General features: G+C 37.8%; 1 protein-coding gene and 1 long non-coding RNA gene across 14 annotated transcripts in view; one reads left to right on the forward strand and one right to left on the reverse strand.

Annotated features, from left to right (window-relative positions):
* BNC2 (basonuclin 2) overlaps window positions 1–22,228 on the reverse strand; it is a 436,316-nt gene that overhangs the window by 293,167 nt on the left and 120,921 nt on the right. For 9 of the 12 annotated variants that reach the window (XM_019415417.2, XM_019415420.2, XM_053907963.1 and 6 more), the window contains one exon: window positions 3,585–3,785. The exons of 2 other annotated variants lie outside the window; for them this stretch is intronic. In XM_019415417.2, coding sequence (XP_019270962.1) covers window positions 3,585–3,785 — 201 coding nt within the window. Of the gene's footprint in view, window positions 1–3,584; window positions 3,786–22,228 lie in introns of those variants that run through there. One more of the 12 variants, XM_019415431.2, reaches the window with a different exon arrangement.
* Window positions 2,642–22,228, forward strand: part of LOC109247076 (uncharacterized) — a 42,028-nt gene continuing 22,441 nt past the window's right edge. For both annotated transcript variants that reach the window (XR_008424204.1, XR_008424203.1), the window contains exons 1-2: window positions 2,642–2,875; window positions 10,124–10,233. This is a non-coding gene — a long non-coding RNA (uncharacterized LOC109247076). The remainder of the gene's footprint in view (window positions 2,876–10,123; window positions 10,234–22,228) is intronic.

The following is a 22,228-nucleotide window of genomic DNA, read 5'->3' on the forward strand; positions in this document are numbered from 1 at the left end:
GGCCTTAGTTCTGCTTTTAACAAAACTTAATGAGGTTAAAATGAGCAAAATAACATTCTAGACTCTAGGAGATTAACATAGAAGATGAGCAAAGGGTTTCTGGTCATTCTCGACCTGTCACTGATCAAAGTAACTCAAAAAAGAACTTCCTTTACGAAAGTCCAAGAGTCATGCCCTTTAAGGTTATCAAATATTTGTATGGAAAAAAAATTATCCTTTTTAAAAAAAATCATGCTTAAACATGGGAAAGACGTAGAAAGACAGGAAAATGTGGTAAAATTATCATATCTTGAACTTAAGGGAAACATACTTAATTCTACCAAATCTAAACTGGCTTCAGTTTGTGATGTCTTTTTGTTAGTACTGGACAGACTGACAGATTTACATATAATCAGATACAACTCTGCTCATACAAAAGACAAAGAGTTTTATAGCCCTACTTCCTAATTTACTGTAGAAGACACAAATCTAGATTATTGAATCTCAGTATTCATGAGATATTTCCCACTACAAGTTTTGCTCTAGTTAAATAATATTGGTAGTTAATTCTCTGTAGCTCAGTTTTGAAACCTGCCACTCAGTCTTTTCTAATGTTTAAAGAAATTATCAGGTGAATCTTATAGTTTTTATATCACTACAGAAAACTGCGAAATAAAAAAAAGTATATCCAGTCAATTCTATTCATTTCATGAGTTAAGTCAATTTTTTCTTAGAAATTAAAATAATCATAATATACAAAAACCTCTTTATTCAGAATTCTGCATACCTGATTACACTGGACAACTTTTACCTTAGTAAAACAAAAGGTGGCTTAATGTGTATATTGAAACTAGTATTCCTTGAAACCGTTAACTTCAAGAAATAACATTTCAAGAAAAGTGTCTTTGCTGCGTGCACAAGCACGCGTGTGCACACACACGCACACACACTGAATCAGCATTGCTGACGAACTACAGGTACAGAAAATAAACATATTAAACATGTAAAGCACATATATTTTTTAGATTTACACAGTTTGAATTTAAGTTCACATAATATTTACTCAAACTCAAATGTTTTTATCCTGAAGGAAAAAACGAAGATGTAAACTCATATACTCTTTACATGCTTTCCAAAAATGAACAGGAGGGTAAATATTTAGTAACCATGACAGAAAAAAAAAGAGGGGGAGGGGAGTCACTAACTACGATAAAATCAAAAAATAAAAATGCATATATATACACACACACACATATATATATAGTTAAATCACACTTTTTAAAACTGATTTTTCTCCTTTTATTTTACTACTCTGTTTAGTAAATGGTATATTACATAGTTTTATATAGCTTCCATTATGCATAAATTACCTCCCTATATTTCTACTCTTTTCATATAGTCAACTGAGGCTCAGACACATATACATGTACACAGGTAGAAACAAAATAGATGTGTATTTATCCACAAAGTAACTGGATCAAAGACATCATAATAGCTTAGCTGTACAAGTTTCTTTCTCTCAGTGATTTCAAATTATTTTCCTAATTCTGATCAATCATTTGTATAATTTACTTTTATTTGTTTTTTAGCTAAAATGTTTTCCAGGACTTAAACTCTTCTTAGATTCAAATCTACTTGGAAATGGGTTAGTGCCAAAGAAGCAATCTAACACCATCTATGTGGTTCAATAGCCATTTATCAATTGATCATTATCTCTATCTGGTTTTATTAACTCTTTTCTAGCTAGAGAGAGATCTAAGCCAATCTTCCCTTCACACCACACACACACACACACACACACACACACACACACACACACACACTTTACCTCCCCTACCTCAAGGAAAACCCTAAACGTAACATCTAATTTTTAAAGTGCGGCACAAGTTGCTTGTTCCTAAAGTCAGTGAAAACATACTCTTGTTTCAACTACGGAGAGAGCCACCCAGGCAGGGATGTGCCTCAGAAACATACCTCTCAAGGCACTCTACAAGGAAAAGGAGTATCTCTGGGAGGAAATGAACTTTTTAACTTGCAAGAATGGGAAATGGCTCATAAAGAGTTGCTTATTGGGTTTATGTTGATTGCATTTAAATCCCAGCTTACTGTATCAGCAGTAATCAGGGTCCCTCTACAGGATATGTCAAAATACACCTTATTCAAATGCATTTATCCTATCTAGAAAGGCATGATAAAACTGTTCGCTAGCTAAATCCTACAAAACCCTGGCTCCGAGCACTGGCTTTTGCAGATGTACCTCTAAACTTCTAGTAGTTTATAGCCTACCAAATTGTTTTCTTTCCTTCATTACCAATGCTTTAAAAAATCTAATTAACTCAATAAAGTATTTAGTCCTCATGAACTCTTGCAAGCAAAACAGGTTTTAGAAAAAGAAAGCAACTACAATATATATTTTTTTAATGAGTGGAACATTACCAATTTCTTAACTGCCATCTACTTAAAATCCAAGTGCATTTTCCAGTAGTAGTTTCGTGCTGTGTGGATGACACTATCATGCTAACTCTTGCTTTGTGTGGGTTTGGTGTAGGCTTTTGAAAAGCAAGACGTGTCTAGGAGGGAGGCACCAGGGAACTTCCCTCCCTCGCTTGAGCACAGTCCAAGATGAAAGTTTCTGGGTTGTTTCCCTTCGCTTCCTCTCACCCTCGCTCCCCCTCGGAGCCGCAGAGCCAGCAATTGTGCAAGAAGAGCCGGGTGTGCAGGGCGCGTATCACCAAGCGCATGGTACGAGCCGCCGACTCTGGTGATTAATTATCAGTTGCCGCCGGCCTCACACTAACACGTCGGCTTTCCGGGCAGAGCCAGCACACCCAGCCGCCGGCAGCGCGGCCCGGACCGAGCAGCGGCTCTGGGGAGGACGCCGCGGCTGCGCCCGAGTGTGAGTGCGCTGGCCAGCGGGCGGGCGGGCGGACGGGCGAGTGTGCGGGAGCCGAGCCGGCGCTGGCGCCGGCGGGAGCGCAGGGGCGAGCGTGGAGGTGGACGGGCGGGAGCGCGGCCGCGGCCGGTGCAGGGGAACTGGGACCGGCCGGCACGGCCCGCCACGCACACCGCCGCCTCCTCCTCGACCCCAGGCGCTGGCAGCGATTCCTGCACAGCCTCCTCTCCGCAGGTCGAGTCGAGCTGCTTCCAGCCCATGGAGTCGGTCTAGCTGTGCAAAGGGGCCCCTACATTTTATGGCTGTTTGGTTGGAGAACCTACTCCAAGACAGCAGACACTTTGATGAAGTGATTAATACAGATAGAAAGATACATTTGTTGGGTGGTGGCTTTTTTTATTTTTAATTTCAAACAGAAAACAAAGAAATAAAGTCTTCCCATGACCCAGGCTATACTGTGAAACTTTGCAACGAATGCCTTTGCTTTCTTTTACTTCACTATCCTTTCCCCCTTTTTCTTTTAAGGAGCCCTCAGGGAAACCATGAAGTAACCCTGCACATTCCAACACCACAGTTATGACAAAACAGAGCCTAACTGCGGATTGATCAAATTTTTAAAAACGTTTAGAAAGAAAAATAGCAGAAACAAAAGTACACATAACAATTCAAGGTTTAAAAAAAAATAAAGAAAGAAAGAAAGAAAGAAACTTACCTGTTGGGACATTCTGAATAAGAGGTTAGTATCAGCGTTTTGCCATGTCCCCATGAACCCTGGTTCAGCCGTAGTCGTTCTGGTTCCGAACTGCATGGAGTTGTCAGTACAGGAGTCTCTTAAAGTCAAGTCTCTTGCCCTCTTTGGCTCTCTGTCTCTCTGTGTCTCTCTTTCTCTCACATCCACTTCTGCCTCTTCTGACTGAAAAGTGAAGGTGGATTTTTTGAGCCTCTTGGCAGCCAGTAGCAGGAGTGTAGTGTAGTTAAGAAGCTGGCTGAACTGTGCATTTCATTTGGGAAGGGGGAGTTTTGGGGGAAGGAGGGGGTCAGTGCTTCTTTCGCACCTTCTGCACAGATACCCCTATCATTTATGCATAGATTGTGACTCCCCGAGCTTGCCTTTGCTCGGTTTAACAGCTGCCTGTCAGGTGTGCAGGCAGCACTGGAGACCCAACCATCAGCTTCAAACTCTCAGCCACTGCATGTCATTGGATAGCAGAGCTAAGAGTCAACTGCACTGTTCCACTGTCAGGCACCAAATGACACTCTGCACTAACCCCTCTCCAAACACACAGATACACACTTAGGCACACTCCAAGCAGCACCATGATCAGGGATGGCACACGGTGTGAGGAGAAGCTGAGGCCCTTCCCAGGGAGATTTTCCCAACAGTGCTTTTGGGTATAACATGCAAGACCTGACATCAGACTTTACTTTAACGTTTGCAAACTGCTCTGCTTAAACATCGTTTTTTTCTAATTATACTGGAATAAAGAAAAATATTCAGTAGTAAGAGAATGTTAAGTTGGCACAGTTGTTGCCTAAATGTTAGCTCCTAAAAGTCCTATAGTATATGCTGGGCTATTTATAACCACATATAAACTCCCAGAGAAAATAATGTACATAGAAACTTGACCTTCCACTCTGAAAAGTAAATAAATAAACCTAGCAGTTTTTTGAACATAGAAGATGTACAGTAAACATTTGCAAAATAAATACATACTATTTAATATCCAGTTCCTCTGATCATTAATTACTAAATTGGATGTTAATAAGAAATAGAATGGCAAGGAAAAAAGGGTACGTTTTCTTAAAGCTCACAAACAAAAAAAGCCTTTGTTAAAGTTCCTGGATGAAGCATCTACAATATCCTTTCAAATCATAAAAAAGAAAAAGATGAAGAAAAAAGCCTGTCCTATTTCAGGGAAAAAGTAATGAATATAAATATTCCGTTTTTCACTCAAGATCTCTATAGAAAATTCTGCAATGCATGCTTGATGAAATATAACCTGAGTAGCATGTTGTATTTTTAATTAAACCAGTTTTAAAACATCTATTTATTAGATAGTGTTTATCTAGATTATTTATGGAAAAGCAGAACTGAAGAAAATGCACAGTACATAAACAGTAACTTCAAAATGGAAAGCTAAATTCATGTCATCTCATAAAAGTAGTCAGCAGGAAAAAGCCATCCTTCCTAAACTTAAAATGTAAGGAACATTAATCTTCAACCACCTACAAATATCGAGGACAAATGTACCACTCTCCTTGCTCCTTCTTAACTCAAGAATAACAATAAACCTTACTCTCTGAAACAACAAAAGAAACAGAAAAGAGCTTCAATGGCAGCTCTGTGTCATTAGTGGACAATGAGAAAAGATGAGAAAACGTACACTATGTTGACACAAATGTGCCTTCCCCTCTAGAACCGACATCTCCTGAAAGCTTTTCTGTTAAACTTCCCTCCGGTTCACCACCATTAAGCACAAAAAAGTCTCAAAAGCAGCAAATTCAATATCTGAGAAGAAACAAACAAGAACCCAAAGAATTGTTGCCTTAAAATATATGAAGTCCACCTGTGGTCAATAAAAATATTCTTGAGGGGGGAGGGCAGGAAAAGCCCCTATGAGTCAATTGTCAACAGTGACTGTACCTTTACAGCTAGCTATTACCCACTTAAACTCCCTCTAAAATTTGCTAGCCTCTTGATTTCTGAAGTGGCACTCAGTGCCTCAGTCAAGCTGCCTGCTCAGCTCCTGACCTTCCCACTAATGGCTGTTATTTGTGGGAGGCTTAAGGACACTGTCAATAGCAAGCTTCCTCCTCGCTCCTCTCAGGCTCTGTTGTATCGCTTTGCCTGCGTGTTCTCTCTCGTCTGCCTCTTGCTCTCCGGCTCTCCCCCTCTCACTCCCCCTCCTTCCTTCCTCTCTCCTTCACTCCCTCTTCCTCTTCATCCAGCCCCCACCTCTTATTTCTTTCAGTCCTATAGTCCTCTTCTTTCCTAGGTATCATCCCCCCCCCCCAAAACACACACACACACACACACACACACACACACACACACACGCATGCACGCACGCACACACACAATACAAAAATCAACTGGCATGCAGCAGCAAGCACCTGCAGTAATAGACTCTTTTATTAAAACTGTTATTCTGCAAGACTTGAAATTCCCCATGGACCGGGCCATGTCAAAGCCGATATAATTAACTAGAGGCTCAGCAACGGATCAATTACCAGACAAGCAAGTGATAGTGAAATCAATGAAAGATCATCAGCCACATTATCAGTGTTGCAACTCATTAGGGCAAAACTGAGAAATGTGCTCAAAGCGAGCCCAAGCAAGGTGGCATTACAAAACAAAGGGCTAATTTGGAGACCCTGCTGTGAACAATCTGTAACAGAATTAGCCTTTTTTCCCCCTAAACTGCACAGCTCCGTAACTAAATGTGACAGACTGAGAGAAGCAGTTTATTAAGACACCAACCCCAAGTTTATTTAGTTCATAAACTCTCTCCTAGAAAATCAATACAGTCTGTACAGGGTTATTAGGCTGACTAGCTAATACATCCAAATCTGGTCTGCCCAGCCAGCAGTCTTCTGACAAAATGTTACCCAGCGTAGGCAAACTGAGCTCTTTCAGATATCAAGGTTTGAGGTTGTTCTAGATGAAACAGGTCTGCAGTGTAACTAGGACCTGCATATTACTGCCAAGGCACAAGCCTAAAAAGCACCAGGATAGCCTTCTAAGGTTTAAAATTTTTCACAACAAATCTATCATAAAGTACTGCACCTGCTAAATGGATTAGAGCAAACAAAATTTTAACTGGTTTGTAAGACTAGTTTACAAAGAGGACAAGCTTTATTACAATAAAAGACAACAGTTAACCCAAAGACCTAACAATAAATGAGTAAACTAAAACAAAACCTCAAGCATATATATATGCCGTATTTTGCAGATTTTAAGTTTCAAATATTAACTTTTAAATCAAGTTTTGAAAATACATATTAGACTTCTCTAGAAATCCCCAAAACACATGATTTGAACTTGCCACTCACTGTTACACAGAAACACGGCATGCGGAGTCTTTGATCTTAGGCTAATTTTCTATCTAGCAAGAAGGGCACAGGTACAAAAAATAAACCTGCAGGGCACAAAGAGGACTTTTGAGTTTGCTCATTGGCTATATAGTCTGTAGGTTATGGAATAGCTGTCTGGAATCATTTGTATTAAAGTTAATTTAAGGCTGGGGGTGGAGGTAGGCATCATTTCCACAATAATTGCTTTTTATTGCCCTGATTCCATGTATTTCCGGTTAAAGAACTACAAATACTAAAGGCTATGAGCTGGCTTTCCCACATTTACTGATCATGAGAGATGGAGCGTGGAACTTAAGAATACACCAACTAGGTCTAAATGTGGACATCTCCACCATACAACATAACATAGCAGATACACACTTGCAAAAAGGAAGAAACTCAATGCAGTTTACAATGTTAAAACAGACTGGAGAACCGAAGGAAAAAACAAAAAGACGACAATTTTTAGAAGTGATTTCTGATGTTTATGTTGTTTTAACATTTAAAATGTTCCAAGAAAAGGATTACACTATTAACATGACTTTAGTGTACTGGCTCTAAGACACTAAATTCTAAACTTCAAAACAAAAGTCCTTATTTTCACAGGACTTTATTAAAATCCAGTTTATAGGTTGCTGTAAACATTTTTCCTCTAATTTTTGAGCTGGTACCTTATTAAGCATTTCATAGATCACGTTTTTGAGTAATCTGTAAAAAGTTAGACACACATCTATTCTAAACCTATACTATAGATGCCAATGTTTTAGATAGTAATTAAAAGTTGTAATTACAGAGATTGTATTTTTTAAAACCTTTTTGCATATAACTACATACTGTGCATGTACCCTCAATGAGATCCAATTAGTTGCAAAGAATTTGCATTTCAGTTAGTATGGGATAACAAGACTATAGGGAGGCACAATGCAATTCCACCAGCAGAGTAAGAAAGTGTGTTCTTTCTTGTTAGCTCTGTAAGCAATAATTCCCACAACTGACTGTTTAAAATGTTACTGATCTTTTCAATATTTGGGTACTGAGGTAGATTTAAGTTCTTCCCTCTATTAAAAAAAATATATCAGCCACAATGAACACTTGAAGAAACAAATGAACAAAGGATTTTGCTTTGCATGTATGTTTCTGGGTCTTTTTTTTTTCTTGGTGTGGGGATATTTTCTTTATTTCTTAATACTTACTGATGATTTCTTAAAAGCACATTGCTTTATTAAAATAAGTTCTATAACTGGGGGACAGGGAAACCTCACTGAGACAGCTACATGTAACTATATATGGTTTTGTGATACAGGCATGCATTTAGTATACTGAGAAAGTACTCAAGGATTTTCATTTTTTCTAGTTATGTTCCCAGCAATGTAAATCCTGAGCAAATATCAAATAAATGTATATAATTTATATACACAGTATAACATGCATCTCTAGGACTTCTGCTGGTTCACGGAACAATACCTGTAATTCCCTGGGTTCCGTTCAGCAGCTGTTAACAGATTCTGTAATCTGTAATGACAGTAAACTGGCCTTTGCTCTTCTTTTATTCACTATTCATTTTCAAGGCTTGGTTAAGTACAGAGCTGGGTTAAAGATCAGTGGTTTTTCATGTGACACATGCTGGTATTCATCTAATGGCTTGTCAAGACAAAACTGTCCCTGTTCTTGCCAAAATAATAAAAATGACGCTCCACATCGCATGACAATCAGCACTTCCTTATGGCAAAACAACTCCAGCTTTTGTAGTTCATTTACTTTATATAAAAAATATTTTATTAACTGGCTATCCGATCCTATATGTGGAATTAGGTTGCCATTCTCAAAGGAAACTTTTTTAAGTTATGTATGGCCTCTCTTAACTCTAAAGCAACATGTAAACTAGTTTCTGATCAAATCAGACTTTACCCATATAAAAATAATGCCGAAGCTACAAATTCGTATGGCATTAAGGAATATAACTTAATACATGCAAATTATGCAGAAAGAGCAGGCTGGGCCCAGTCACAGAGGTGGGGGGAACCAATTGAGGAAATGTCATTTTTCTTGAGAACAAAGTATGGGACTTGCTTTGCAACATCTGTTGGGCTGTGTGAAATGTTAACAGATGTCTTAAGTGAAAAAAGGAAAAAGAATTAATAAAGGAAACCTCCTCTGAACAGATAATCCACCCAAATTTCCATATTCCTAAGGAAAAAAGTTGACAGCAACCTTTCTGCCTTGTGAAACCTGCCATCCCTACTTTATCGTGTAAAGTTTCATTTTCTAGGTGAAGGGATCAAATTTTTTGACCTGCTAAAAAGAATAGAGAAAAAGTAAAACTAACAATAATTCCAACTGAGGCTTTCCTTTTGTGAATAATTATATCATAATCGAAACTGCCTCTTTTCCCTTGAGTCAGATATGTAATTTGATGGGAGGACAGTGAAAAGTTCACCTCCCCCCACCAAAAAAAAACCCACACAGAACAATGAAATATTACCCTGCTGTGCCTGCATGTTGGGGGAAAGGAAAGAAGAGAAATTAAGGAGTACCTCTTCAAGTAGAGTTCTAATATACATTAAGGTGTCCTTCTTCACAATTAGGACTCACATATCATTTACACCTACATCCCTGTACTCTCCACTGGTTCCTACACTCCTTCCATTAGTAGCCTTGTAAAGGGTAAAACACCTCTCTTTCAACAGCCAAGTATTCTATAGCAGTATAATCTAATGATCATGAAAAAAACTTCTGGAATACACTGCATGGATCCTGGTATTTAAATTTTAAGAAAACTGGAAAACTTTTCTTTCTTAGAAGTTAACAGTTTTCATTCATGTTTCAAATTATTAGATGATCTAGCCAAACATGAAGGCTAGTATGCCTTCATGCTAAGGTAGCAGTCTTTAATCCAGGTTAAAAAGATGATCACACACGCCAACTACTGAATCTAACCTAGTATCCACTTATATGTTCTATAAGTCTTCCTGTTTGGAGATATCTATTCTATTGCTTATGCTCTTAAAAACTAAGGACATAAGTTCATGCATTAACTAGTTCAAAATACAGTTAAGGATCTGTAAAGATTCTGATGAAGGAAGAAAAGTATTGTTCTCTCTGATGACCAGTTTCAGTCTCTTCTCTCCCCTATGAAGAGTCTGCTTTAAAACTGTACATGTTACTTCGTGTTTACAGTTACACCTTCTCCAGATGGCTCCTGGCAGCCTTGGCTGGGCATTTCAACATATAGGAAACTCAGCCAGAATAGCCTGAAGATTTCAGGGGACAAGATCATGGTCCAAATTGTAAGTAAGACATGCAGTCATGCCTTTGGTTTTTGGTTTGTTTTTGGCCAAAGCATTGTGGGTGCTAAATGCTCTGGTGTTTACTCACAGGAATACCACATCAGAGCATGTGACAAGAAATAATAATAATAAGTGCCGTACCAAAAAGAAAATTGATCATTTACACTGAGGGAGAAAGCTTGTGAACTGAAAACATCATTATGTGACCTCAGACCAAGAAAGGAAAGCACGCCTAAGAAAAATATAAATATGACCAAAATTTAAATCACTTTAAACAGTGGCATAAATATTCCCTATAAGCAAACAACACCTAAAAGCTGCATCTTTTTATTATTATTATTATTATTATTATTATTATTATTCTTGCAGAAGGGAGAAACTGCTCTGGTTGACACTTGTCTCTGTACCAACTAGAGCAATCAATGTGATATAGCATCTGCTGACAGCCTAATCAGGGGCTCAGTTTCAGAAAAATACATCAAGTATATATCCGAACGCCATAATCCCTTGATACACTGTGAAAAATTTAAAAATTAAAAGATTTGGGTAGGGTGTGGTAGATGAAGTAGTTTATAAAATATTAGGGAAATGATAAGTACTTACAATCGAGACATTTGCAAATGCAAAAGCATTTTGAGGTAAGCACAAATCTTAAACTTCCAAAAGATCAAACATTTTACCTATCCTGTTTTGGTTTCAAAACAAAAAAGTAACTTCATACATTTTCTGTCAGGTCAAACTGACAGTGGCTTCTTTCCACCATAAGCTAAAGTCAATGTTTTATGAGAAAATATCCTAGAGGAAAGAACCAGTGATGTGTTTCCTTAAATGAGTATTAAAAAACAGGCCGGGGAGCATCTAGTGGAGTATTACTTCTATATCACCATGAGAAGTTGCAAGGAATGTAAAGATAGTATTAATTTATTTACTTCCTTCTAAAGTCTGTGGACAGAGAAGCTTGCAGCCCCACTGAAGATGTCCTAATAATAGTTTAAATTACTGTCAGGAAGGAAGATTGAGTCTCAAAGATACCCAGGAAATCCAACACTGCTTTTTAGAGTTATCATAGAAATAAAGCAACTCTATTGATGGTACCCACTTACATGAAATTCACAAACCTAGAAAACAAATTTAAAAAGTGCAATACCAATACACCTGAAGTTCCAAAATCTTTGTAAAACAACAGACTATGTTATATCCGTACATATTTAAATAGAAACATGTTGAAATAAATTTGAGTGAACCTGGAAATGGTTTCCAAATTAAGAAACCCAGAAGATGTCAGAAACTCAGTAGAGCACGTTAAAAATAGGAACAGGATCTTAAGTCTGAATAGAACTGATCTTCGGTGGGGAGTAGTGGTTGCCAAGAGGCACAACGAAAGCTTCTAAGGTACAGGTAATATTCTGTATCTCTACTTGGTGGTTCTGGGTATGGTCACTTGGTAAAAATCCATCAAGCTATATACACTTATGATTTGTACACTTTTCTGAATGCATATTTCACTTCTTAAAGTTTACTACTGCTACTGTTAATGGCACTACTATCAAAAATAATAATAATAGATTAAAACTATAGGAAAGAAAGAAAAGGAAGAAAAAAAACGCCATGGGAGAAAAAAAAGAGACTAAAGCCATCAGGTAATTTATCACAATCAAAAATTAATCAAATAACTGCCATTAAATGTACTGTTTGCAACAGTTTCTTCAGAGGTAAGAAGCATTAAGAATCAAGTAAATATCTGAGTTTCAGAATGAGGATACACGTGAAAGGCAGTAAAAGGGTGGAAGAAAGAATTCGGTGAGAGATACCTTAACTAGGCAGTACAAGAATGTGAGTATATCCAAATGGCTTAAACAGAAAAGAACATCATATACAACACGGTGTCGTGAATTATGCTTGCCAGTTTTGCTCTTTGAGATTGTCCTATGATCTGTAATTATGACTATTTGGGGATAGGTAATTTGGGGTGAGCACAAAGTGTACCTGTTGAGACTGGGAAGGAAATTACATGTACCCTGCAAAATAGTATTACTTGGAGGCACAGAGTGTATCAAGACAGGTTTGTTTGTTTGTTTTTAATTGCAAATATAGCATACTCCTCTGACTACCCAAACACATTTTAAGTGTTTTTAGTGTCCAAGGCTGACAGCAGCCAACCGTTAAATAAACAAACCCTGGGGAGAATGGAAGCAACAAAGTGGGAACACGTGAATAATTTGCTAACTGATAAAGGATACACTTTTGCCCTCAATAGCTCAGTTTCTTGCTCCTTTTTCTTCATTTATTATAAAGAAGGTCATTTGAAACATTTTTAGTCACTGCTAGAGAATACTGATCAAAGCCCTACTTGCCAAGTAGAGGAAGGTGTAGGGAACATGAAAGTTAAGGCATAGTCCTCGCTCACATGAAGTTTACAATCTAGTACAGAAGATAAGCCATGTACAAAAACAACCTTAATAAAACAGAATGTGATAAGAGAAGCAGCAGCAGAATCCTAGATGACTTGAAAAAGGAGATTCCTTCCAGCTGGTGTGGTAAAAGAAAGTTTCTAAGCAGAAGCAGTATTTGTGCTGGAATTGAAGAACCAATAATATTCCTAGAGAAGTGATCTAATTTGCCTTGAAGATAAGGTAGGATTTGTGTAGAGCAATGATGAATGAAAGGGACAGACTGGTCAATAGGAACTATTATTACTGGAAGGGTCTTATACTCCACTGTAAAGAGTTGCTATTTATCCTGTTATCCACCAACAGTCAAAACTGCTGAAAGCTTCTCAACAGCGGCACGGTATGATCATTACTGTATACACTAAGAAGATTTATCTGGCAACAGCATGACAGACAGACTGAAGTGTGAAAAGACAGAAGCAAAGACACCAATTAGGAAGCTATTATAATAATCTGGGTAAAATGATTACAGGCATTAGAGCCAGGAAAAAAAAAAAGAGCAGATACAATGTGGAGATAAAACCCAGGGGACAAGAATGACTGATAAAATGTTGGTAACAAATGAGAACAAAGATGACACTAAAGCTACAATATTCTGTGCATGGGAAATGGTAGCAGAATCAAAAGAAATGGGGATGATCTAGTTTGTAGAAAGCTGAGTTAGAGCTCTGTGTGGGGAAACAGGAGATCAAACTAATGACAAGGCAACTAGAAATGTTCAGAAAACAGACTGACGCTAGAGTTGTCAGATCTGGAGACATCTACAGAGAAGCAACACAAAAGGTAAACCAAGGCCAAGGTCAGCATTTTGGGGGACACCTATGGTTATTGTGGAAGAAGACAGAAGGAGCATTAACAAGGGCACTGTGACTGCCCAATGTTCTGAATGACAAGAAGTTGGAGTTTAAAGGATGGTCAGATTTTTAAAAAAACAATGCTATATTTAGAGTATAGTGAAACGAAGCACAGTAGTAAGTAGTAGTAAATACAGTAAGAGTGTTTAAAACACAATGGGTGGGGATGATAAATACCAAAATCAGAATAATGCTGGAATGTGGGGGTAGGTATTGGAGAAAGGATATGGTAACCCGGGGCTTCACATGTATTTTTACATGTTAGGTTCTTCTGCCTGGGCAAATGGGTGTTCATTATACCATTCTTCTTGATATATTTGTGGTTGTAATATTTTATAATTATATTTTGTGTCCCAAGAAAGAGCTCTTAATGCACAAATTGGTATGAAAGTTACAGAATCTGGATCGTAAATGAGTTAAGAAGTAAGCAAATTATAAAGACAAGGATGCAGAAAAGGTAAAACATTCTGGAGCAATTCTGCAATGCAAGCAAGTAAAGTAAGAAAAAGGTGGTCTGAAAAGTTTGCAGGGCCTGGGAGAAGCTGTGTTAGTGTGTTGACGGTTTGTTACTCATTACAGGGGGGAAAAAAGAGTGCATCATAGGCAAAGGGGACAAAGCCAGTGGAGAAAAGGATATTGAAGATCTAAGCCAGAGGGAAAATGATATAAAAGGGTCCTAGGAGAGAATATGATCAAGACTATAAATAAAAAGGGTGCCCCTGAAGGGAGAGGGAAATTTTTTTTTCAGAAACCAAAGGTAAGAGATATAAAAAAAAATCCTGTGGTTAAAAAATATATGTATTGAGAGTGCTCATGTCAGATAACCAATTTACTACCCATCTCCCCAACTAAATTCTACATTTGTTGAAACGTAAAGAGTTTTATCTACCTTTGGTAATCCAGGGCCTAACAGAATGCTTAACACACAGTAAATGCTCAATAAATGACATCTGCACAAAAGAAGTGATCATCACAGAAAACACTGACAGGATAAATAAAAGACCAGAAGGTAGAAAGAGTTTGGTCCAATTGGAGAGGATAAAATGAAAGTGAATCAATGAGAAATGAATAAAAGAAATGGCAAACAGCAAAAGGGACTCAAGCCTTGGTTCCCGAAAAATCTCGAGAAATTACAAGCAAGCAGACTGGATTCAAGAAGTGTAGTTTAGACTTCCCACTTTGGGAAGCAGAATACTTAGAACCAGAAAGGAGTTTTGTGTTTTTTTTTTAAATATTTACTTTTGACAGAGAGAGACACACACACAAAGTATGAGCAGAGGAGGGGCAGAGTGAGAGGGAGACACAGAATCTGAAGCAGGCTCCAGACTCTGAACTGTCAGCACAGAGCCCAATGTGGGGCTCAAACCCACAAACCGTAACATCATGACCTGAGCGGAAGTCCTACCCTTAACTGACTAGGCCACCCAGGCGCCCCCAGGAAGGAGTTCTTAATTCAAAACTGGTAAATGCCTTGCTCCAAAACAAACACCCTAATAGGCAACAGTACATTGTAAATCACTGCCCTTATAAGGCATTCCTTTAGCACATAATTCTTATAAAGAAAAACACTGAGAATTGACTTGACACTTTACTTAGCTGTCCCTTGATTCTAGGTGTTTACTATGTAGTGTTTTTTAAATGTCTATACATGTACTGCTAATGAAATTTCCCAAAGCAAACAAAAATTGAAAATCTTTATGCTATGTCACATATGTGATTTGCATGAAGGAGCAGGAGATGTGGAAGAAAGTCACTTCATTAACAAATGAGACAAAGCTGAGGAGAGCTAAGCTCCACTACTTACTGCCTGGTTCTTATCTCCAAGACTGCAATTGTGGTCTAAAGTCACACCAACCCTCTGCACAATTAGTGAGGGCTGCATTAGCAGAACTGGGCACTCTGAGTCCAGGATCTCTCTAGAGAGCAGGGAAATGATGAGTTCCATCACCTGGCCAACATCAGCAATCGCCAAACAGTCACCTCAGGGACTCGGACAAAGACATTCATCTGCTGCGCTGGCAACCACTACAGCCTGCCTACCTAACAGAGTCCTCTCTGTGAGGACCACTGTCTAAGTGACCTGTCATAAAGCTTTATAAAGCAGCATTAATACTGTGGGCCAAAATGAGATTGATCTTTGAGCTTCGTGGTCTCCTGTTGTCAACGGTGCATTATAAAACCAATACTAAATACTTTATAAACAGGTCTCCCTACAGTGTATTAGAAAAACAGTGCATATTTCATGCCCCATAGTTAGGTAGCCACATATCCATCAGACTAATAAATTATTTATTAGGTGCTCAGAAGTGCAATAAGAGTCAATAAACTAACTTCTGAATACTTATAAACTACTATTTCACTAGAAATTGTACCTGAATGAGAAAACTAGCACACTACCTGAGTGGGGGAATGGAAATATCCAGCTCTCTGAAGTGTACCATTAGAAGGAAGCACAGGTCTCCTGGGTGAGAAGAGACATAAATTCCGTGCCCTGAAAAGAGTCTTGGTGATTGAATTTACACAGAGAACACAACCCAACCCTATCCTCCCCTCTCCATTCTCTTCTATATAGTTTTATCTAATCTTACCAACCTTGGAGACGGCTCAGGAAAATAAAAATTGGTGGAAACATTTCAAACGTGCCCTGAATCATGCCAGATGACATCCACCAGTAACAGTTTGCACTTGACATCTCCAAAGAAACTATATAATGGTTTAAGTGCACAAGCTTGTCTGCTACATGTATGGCATGGAACTGAACATTCATGAATCCAACATTTAGGGTAGGATTTTTTTTTCTATTTTCAGTTAAAGCTCCCAAGACCATAGACAACCTATGATACAGTCCTGATGTCCAATCCAACATCATCAGGCCCCTCTTTCCTGATTGATTTTATCCCTCTGGAAAAGGACTTTCTGTTCAAGAATGTATTCCAGCCCTTCATGAAGGAATTCTTCAGCTGGGAGTTATTTCCCAAACTATCAGAGGCGTGGACCTTTGTGTAGTATTGTGGGTGCCATGGTTTCACATGTTGGCCACATTAATACTGGAGATCAAGCATCTGTAACCCACAGCTGAGTGTACTCCAGCCCCAAAGCACCCGCAAGGCTGGTGCCAATGCAAACCACTCTTCCCATCCCACATCTGAACCACACTGGTTTTCTCCAGGAGCCAGGGGCTGAGATACAGTTCTGAAAATGAAGGTTTTGGGTTCTTTCCATTCACATGATGGGTATAGAGTGTTGGGAAGAATACTGCCAGAGGGACTGGCTTTTTTTCTCTCCCATTCCACACCAAGTGAATAAACCATAAAGAGGTTTACAGTGTCTAATGGTGTTCCAAAATCTCCCAGGGGAAAAACCTAAACGGATAAATATATAGATTCTCACACACTGTTTTCATTTTTCTTCCTAGAGTCTTATGGTTTTACCCCTATAGGCTGGAGTTTTTAAGGTTGAAAAACATCTTATGTGGATAAGGAAAAAGAAGTAGAAATAAAGGAGAAATATGGCAGAGACCTGATTTTACATCACTTTCTCAAAGATCTACCCAAATCCTAGAAATAATGAAGAGTTGATGTAGAAGTGTAAGACAAGACTTGTTTCTTGTATTACTTTTGCTACCACAACCACTACAGCTCAGATGATTATTCATATTAATGAGTTTGGTATGTAGACAAACTATAAAAGATGCAGTCTCTGACCTCAAGTACTTATCTCTGTCTTTTGGGATTTACTCCTCCTGCTAGATTTACTTTTATTCTACATACCCTTGCCCAGAGGAAGTGATCATCACTCAGGACTTGGAGCATTTCCATGGGTGGGGTTTAACTATGGCAATGAGAAGTGAGGGAACTTTTGCCCTTGGACAGAGACAATGTTGGCCCCACAGCTCAGGATGTCTAGTTTGTAACATAGAGAAATATAAACTCCCTGTGAAATTACACACTGGCCTCACTAAGCTTTATCAGAAAAATCTTATCAAGTGTGAAAGCATATAGCATTCCTGTGCTTTATCACATCAAGCACACATATGCACAAACCGTATCACTGCACACAGATGAGCTAACATCAGACAATAATCTCTACTTAGCCTTTACATTCAGTTATTTATGTTTTGTGTGCGTGCTGATAGCATATGTAGGAAAGAGAGCCATCTATGGAGTCAGTTTTGCCCAGTGGTTAAGTCCCAAAGTTCTACAGTCAGATTACTTGACGTTGAATACCTGTGGAACCTTTTAAAAAATATGTGATCTTGGCAAGTTACTTAGCCTCTCAAAGTGCCAAAATTCCTCAAGTATAAAAAAAATAATAGTTCACCTAATTATTGTGAATATTACATATTTCGATTAGCGCAAAAAGTTTAGCTGAGTGCCTAGAACATAAGCATTCAATAAATATTAGTTGCTGCATATACATATGTGCATAAAGAGATTTCAAACTATAAGCCCACAGGCCAAGTTTGGCCCCGAGGCCTAGTTTGTTTTGCTTGGCTTCCTACATGAGTGTGTATGCATATGCATGTATGTGTGCTTAATTACTGGCCAACATGTAAAAAAAATCAAGAAGTTTTAAATTAAAGTCTGGCTTTCCAGCTGCTGGGGATGGAATGGGAATAAGCAAAGGGTGGAGTTTCAGGGAACTAAAGATACAACAACGGAAACCTGTGTCCCTTCATTACAACATTCTGCTGCAGTGGAGCAGAAGCTACTCTCTTCAGCATGTATTCACAGACGAGCAGAGTCTTCACCACTCTTTACATTAGACCCCAACTGTTTACCTCAATTCCATTATTTGCGTGGCCATTAAGGCCATCTGAGGTTGTAAATCCTGGCTATAAGTTACACCTCATTAACCTGACATATCTATATGGAGAATTCATTCACACATAAGTGAAAGTCATACCTTTTTTTAAAGGTACCAAAACTGTTTTCTGTTTACCTCTTATAAAAACAACACAAATTCATTAAGTTCCCTTTTGCATTTCACTAAGCCTTAAATATATATATACACACACACATATATACACAAGTGTATATACATATACATGTATATAATAGTATACATATTAGTATACATATATATTACAGTAGATACATATATAATAGTATATATTATACATATATAATAGATATGTATATAATATAGTATAACATAATATATAGTATATATAGTATAGTATATATAGAATAATATATAATAGATATGTATATAATATACATATACATATATACATATATATAATAGTATACATATATATTATATGTTTAACATATATATTATAATATATGATATAATATATATATTATGTATAAATAGTATACATATATATTATATATATGCATACATATATGTTTACATTATACAGTGAGTAAACCCATTACCTGTCACTGTATTAGAGCCTCTGCTACAATTACAGACACAGGCTTTGTGAGAGCTATTAAGTACCAGTGGTTCTCAAACTCAAACACTTTTAACCAGTAGAGACCTTTAAAAAAAAGAAATTCACACTAAATATGTAGGACAAAAAAAGCACAAAGCTTGGGACCCTTGGCCTCTGTAGTCTGAGATACCGTCACAGAACTGAAATGCTGTGCCAAAAATGTTTAGAGAACTGATCTACTCCTACTCCTTTACTATATAAACAAGGAAGAGGGAAAAAAAATGATGGTGGTACAGCATGGACCATTTTTTGAGCCCTGGGCTTCCCTAACTGCTTTTACATCAGAGTTCAAAGCAGTGGTCCAGAAATCTAGCAGCATGTGACAGCTGCTCCACTGACTTGTAAGAACAGACTATTAAACTTTCAGGAATTTTACAAGTCAGTTGACTTCACCCTGGTAACTTGAAATCGGCCATGGTGGGAATATTTATACCACAGCAATCAGCAAATGCTACAAATCCAAGCTCCCCTGCCCCATAAACCATTTTTAAACATTTACAAGCACACCACTGGTTGAGATTCTGACATCTGCCTATTGGGCATCTTCATATGGTACATGTGATCATGTATGTGTCTTTGTACTTCTTTCTAGAGATTTGGGGATTTGGGTGCAGAGTATGAAAAAAACCAAACCAGACGCTAAACAGTGAGAGGAAATAAATCAGTGCAGAAATTTGAAATGCTTAGTATGTACAACACATTGTGATGAATATTACAAAAGATACAATTACAGTAAGATCTCAGCATCCAGAGCCCTTAAGAAATTAATAGTTCTGGATAGACAAGGAGGCTGGGGGATGTTACCATACATTTACTGAGCACCTGTTGTGTGCCAAGAAGAGAATAAACTACTTTTTCATTTGTTCTGCACAGGTCCTATGAGATAGGTATTATTATTTTCATTTTACCAATAAGGAAATTGAAGCTAAGAGAGTTAAGTCACTTGGCTAAGGTCTCATATTAAGTGTCAAAGTGGGGATTCAAAACCAATTTGGTCTGAGTTCAAAATATGTGCACATCCCAATGTCCTGCAATGCCTTCTAAAGTTTCTGCAATTTTAGGTTAAGAATTTTCTTAAAAGGTGTTGTATATATACCTTGTTTTTTTAAATAGGGTAATTCTTGATAATTAAAATTTTTCATTTTGAACATCAAATTAAAATGTAGTGGTACCTTCAGGGCTTCTAAGGGCTTATGGGTCTCTGTTTACTCTTGGAGGAAAAAAAAGAATCTCTGGAAATACTCTATTTTTTAATTTAAAAATTTATCATTTTGTCCTTTTGTAGTTAGCTATAATTACTTCTTATATCTCAATATCTGCCTTTTTCACACTTCTAGAATTTGCTGTCTGATTTTACCATGAACCTCTCAAAGGAATATTAAGCTGCTGTCAACAAAAATGATATAAAGCTATGAGTATTGATGAGGAACATCTCCAAATAAATCACAAGAGACCAGACACAAAATAGTAAATATGGTAAACTCCCACTCATATTAAAAGTAGAAAAGAGAAGGGCCACCTGGGTGGCTCAGTCAGTTAAGTGTCCAACTCTTTTTTAAGTTTATTTTATTTTATTTATTTTGAGAGACACGGAGGGTGAACAGGGGAGGGGCAGAGACAGAATCCCAAATAGGCTCCACACTTAGCACAAAGCCTGACCTGGGGCTCAAACCCACAAACTATGAGACCATGGCCTGAGCCAAAACCAAGAGCCACTCAACCGACTGAGCCACACAGGTGTCCCAAGTGTCCAACTCTTGATTTCAGCTCAGATCATGATCTTGCCATTCATGAGTTTGAGCCCTCTGTGGGGCTCTGCACTGACACCATAGAGCCTGCTTGGGATTCCCTCTCTCTTCTCTCTCAATGCCTCCCCTACTCACACTCTCTCTCTCTCAAAATAAATAAACATTACAAAAAAAGAGAAAACTTAAGGAAGGGGTAATAAATACTTCTATATTTAGACTAAGCTATTTCTGAAAATACCTTTATTTTTTCATGTTTTATTTATTTTTGAGACACAAAGAGAGACAGAACACGAGTGGGGGAAGAACAGAGAGACAGACACAGAATCCAAAGCAGGCTCCTGGCTCTGAGCTGTAAGCAAAGAGCTGGATGTGGTGCTCAAACCCAAGAACCATAAGATCAAAGTCAGATGCTTAACCAACTGAGCCACCCAGATGCCCCTGGAAATACTTTTAAAAATCTGGTAAATAGAAATTACTTCTGAGTAGGAATGGGAGATCTATTTCTCTGTACACACTTATGTACTCTTTTCTCACTTCTGGCAATTTTTATGTATTAGCAATTAAGAAAACAAAAAATGGTTTTAGCATTTTCAAATTCTAAGCAAAATGTAGGGGAAATGACTTTCTTAGAAGTTTGATATCTAAGCTTGAATGCATTGTTGCATCTCTTCAGGATACTCAAAAGCACTGCTTTTCCTGGTTCTCAACTGTGCTAATATTTTTAAGGTTTTAATATGGAAGACAAAAGTCTTTTAATTTCACCTGACTTATAGTGTAGTTGGTAAGATCACACAGAAGCCGATGAGTATTTATAAAACATAAATAACTGCTCTCTCTTACCAAAGCAGAAGTGCCACAAATCAGTATTTGTGTTATTGGCTACAATGCTTCCAAGAGCATAATTTGATCAAGCAAAGGATAGGAGTTGAGTTTCTTGGGCTAAGGAGAATATCAAAAGTCAAACAGAACATTCCAAATTAGTAGAGAAGCATGAATAAAAGTAAGGGTAAGAAAGTACTGTTTGGGGCGGCTGGGGGGCTCAATCGGTTAAGCGTCCAAGTCTTGATTTCAGCTCAGGTGATGATCTCACGGTTCATGAGTTCAAGCCCCGCATCTGGCTCTGTGCCGGCAGAAGGGAAACTGTTTAGGATTCTTTCTCTCTCCCACTCTATCTGGCCCTGCTCTGTTCACTCACTCACTCACTCACTTATTTATTTATTTATTTATTTATTTATTTATTTATTTATTTATTTATTTATTTATCTATTTATTTAAATAAACTAAAAAAAAAAAAAAAAGCACCATTCCTTAGGTAGATGAAGAATGTTAGAAAGTGAGGAGTTTAGAAAGAAAATACACAGGCATGCTACAGAGGCCTTGAAATTGAGGCTTTACGTTCCTGAACAGAAAAGTTAAATAATAGAAGTTTTCTTTTGTCTAAGAACAGTATGCAAGAGGTATCAGAAAAGAGAAAGTTCAGAGGCTGAGATAATTCAATCA

The sequence above is a fragment of the Panthera pardus genome, unplaced genomic scaffold (genome assembly GCF_024362965.1).
Source record: "Panthera pardus isolate Hobbes unplaced genomic scaffold, ASM2436296v1 HiC_scaffold_20, whole genome shotgun sequence".
In the NCBI taxonomy this organism is placed as follows: domain Eukaryota; kingdom Metazoa; phylum Chordata; class Mammalia; order Carnivora; family Felidae; genus Panthera; species Panthera pardus.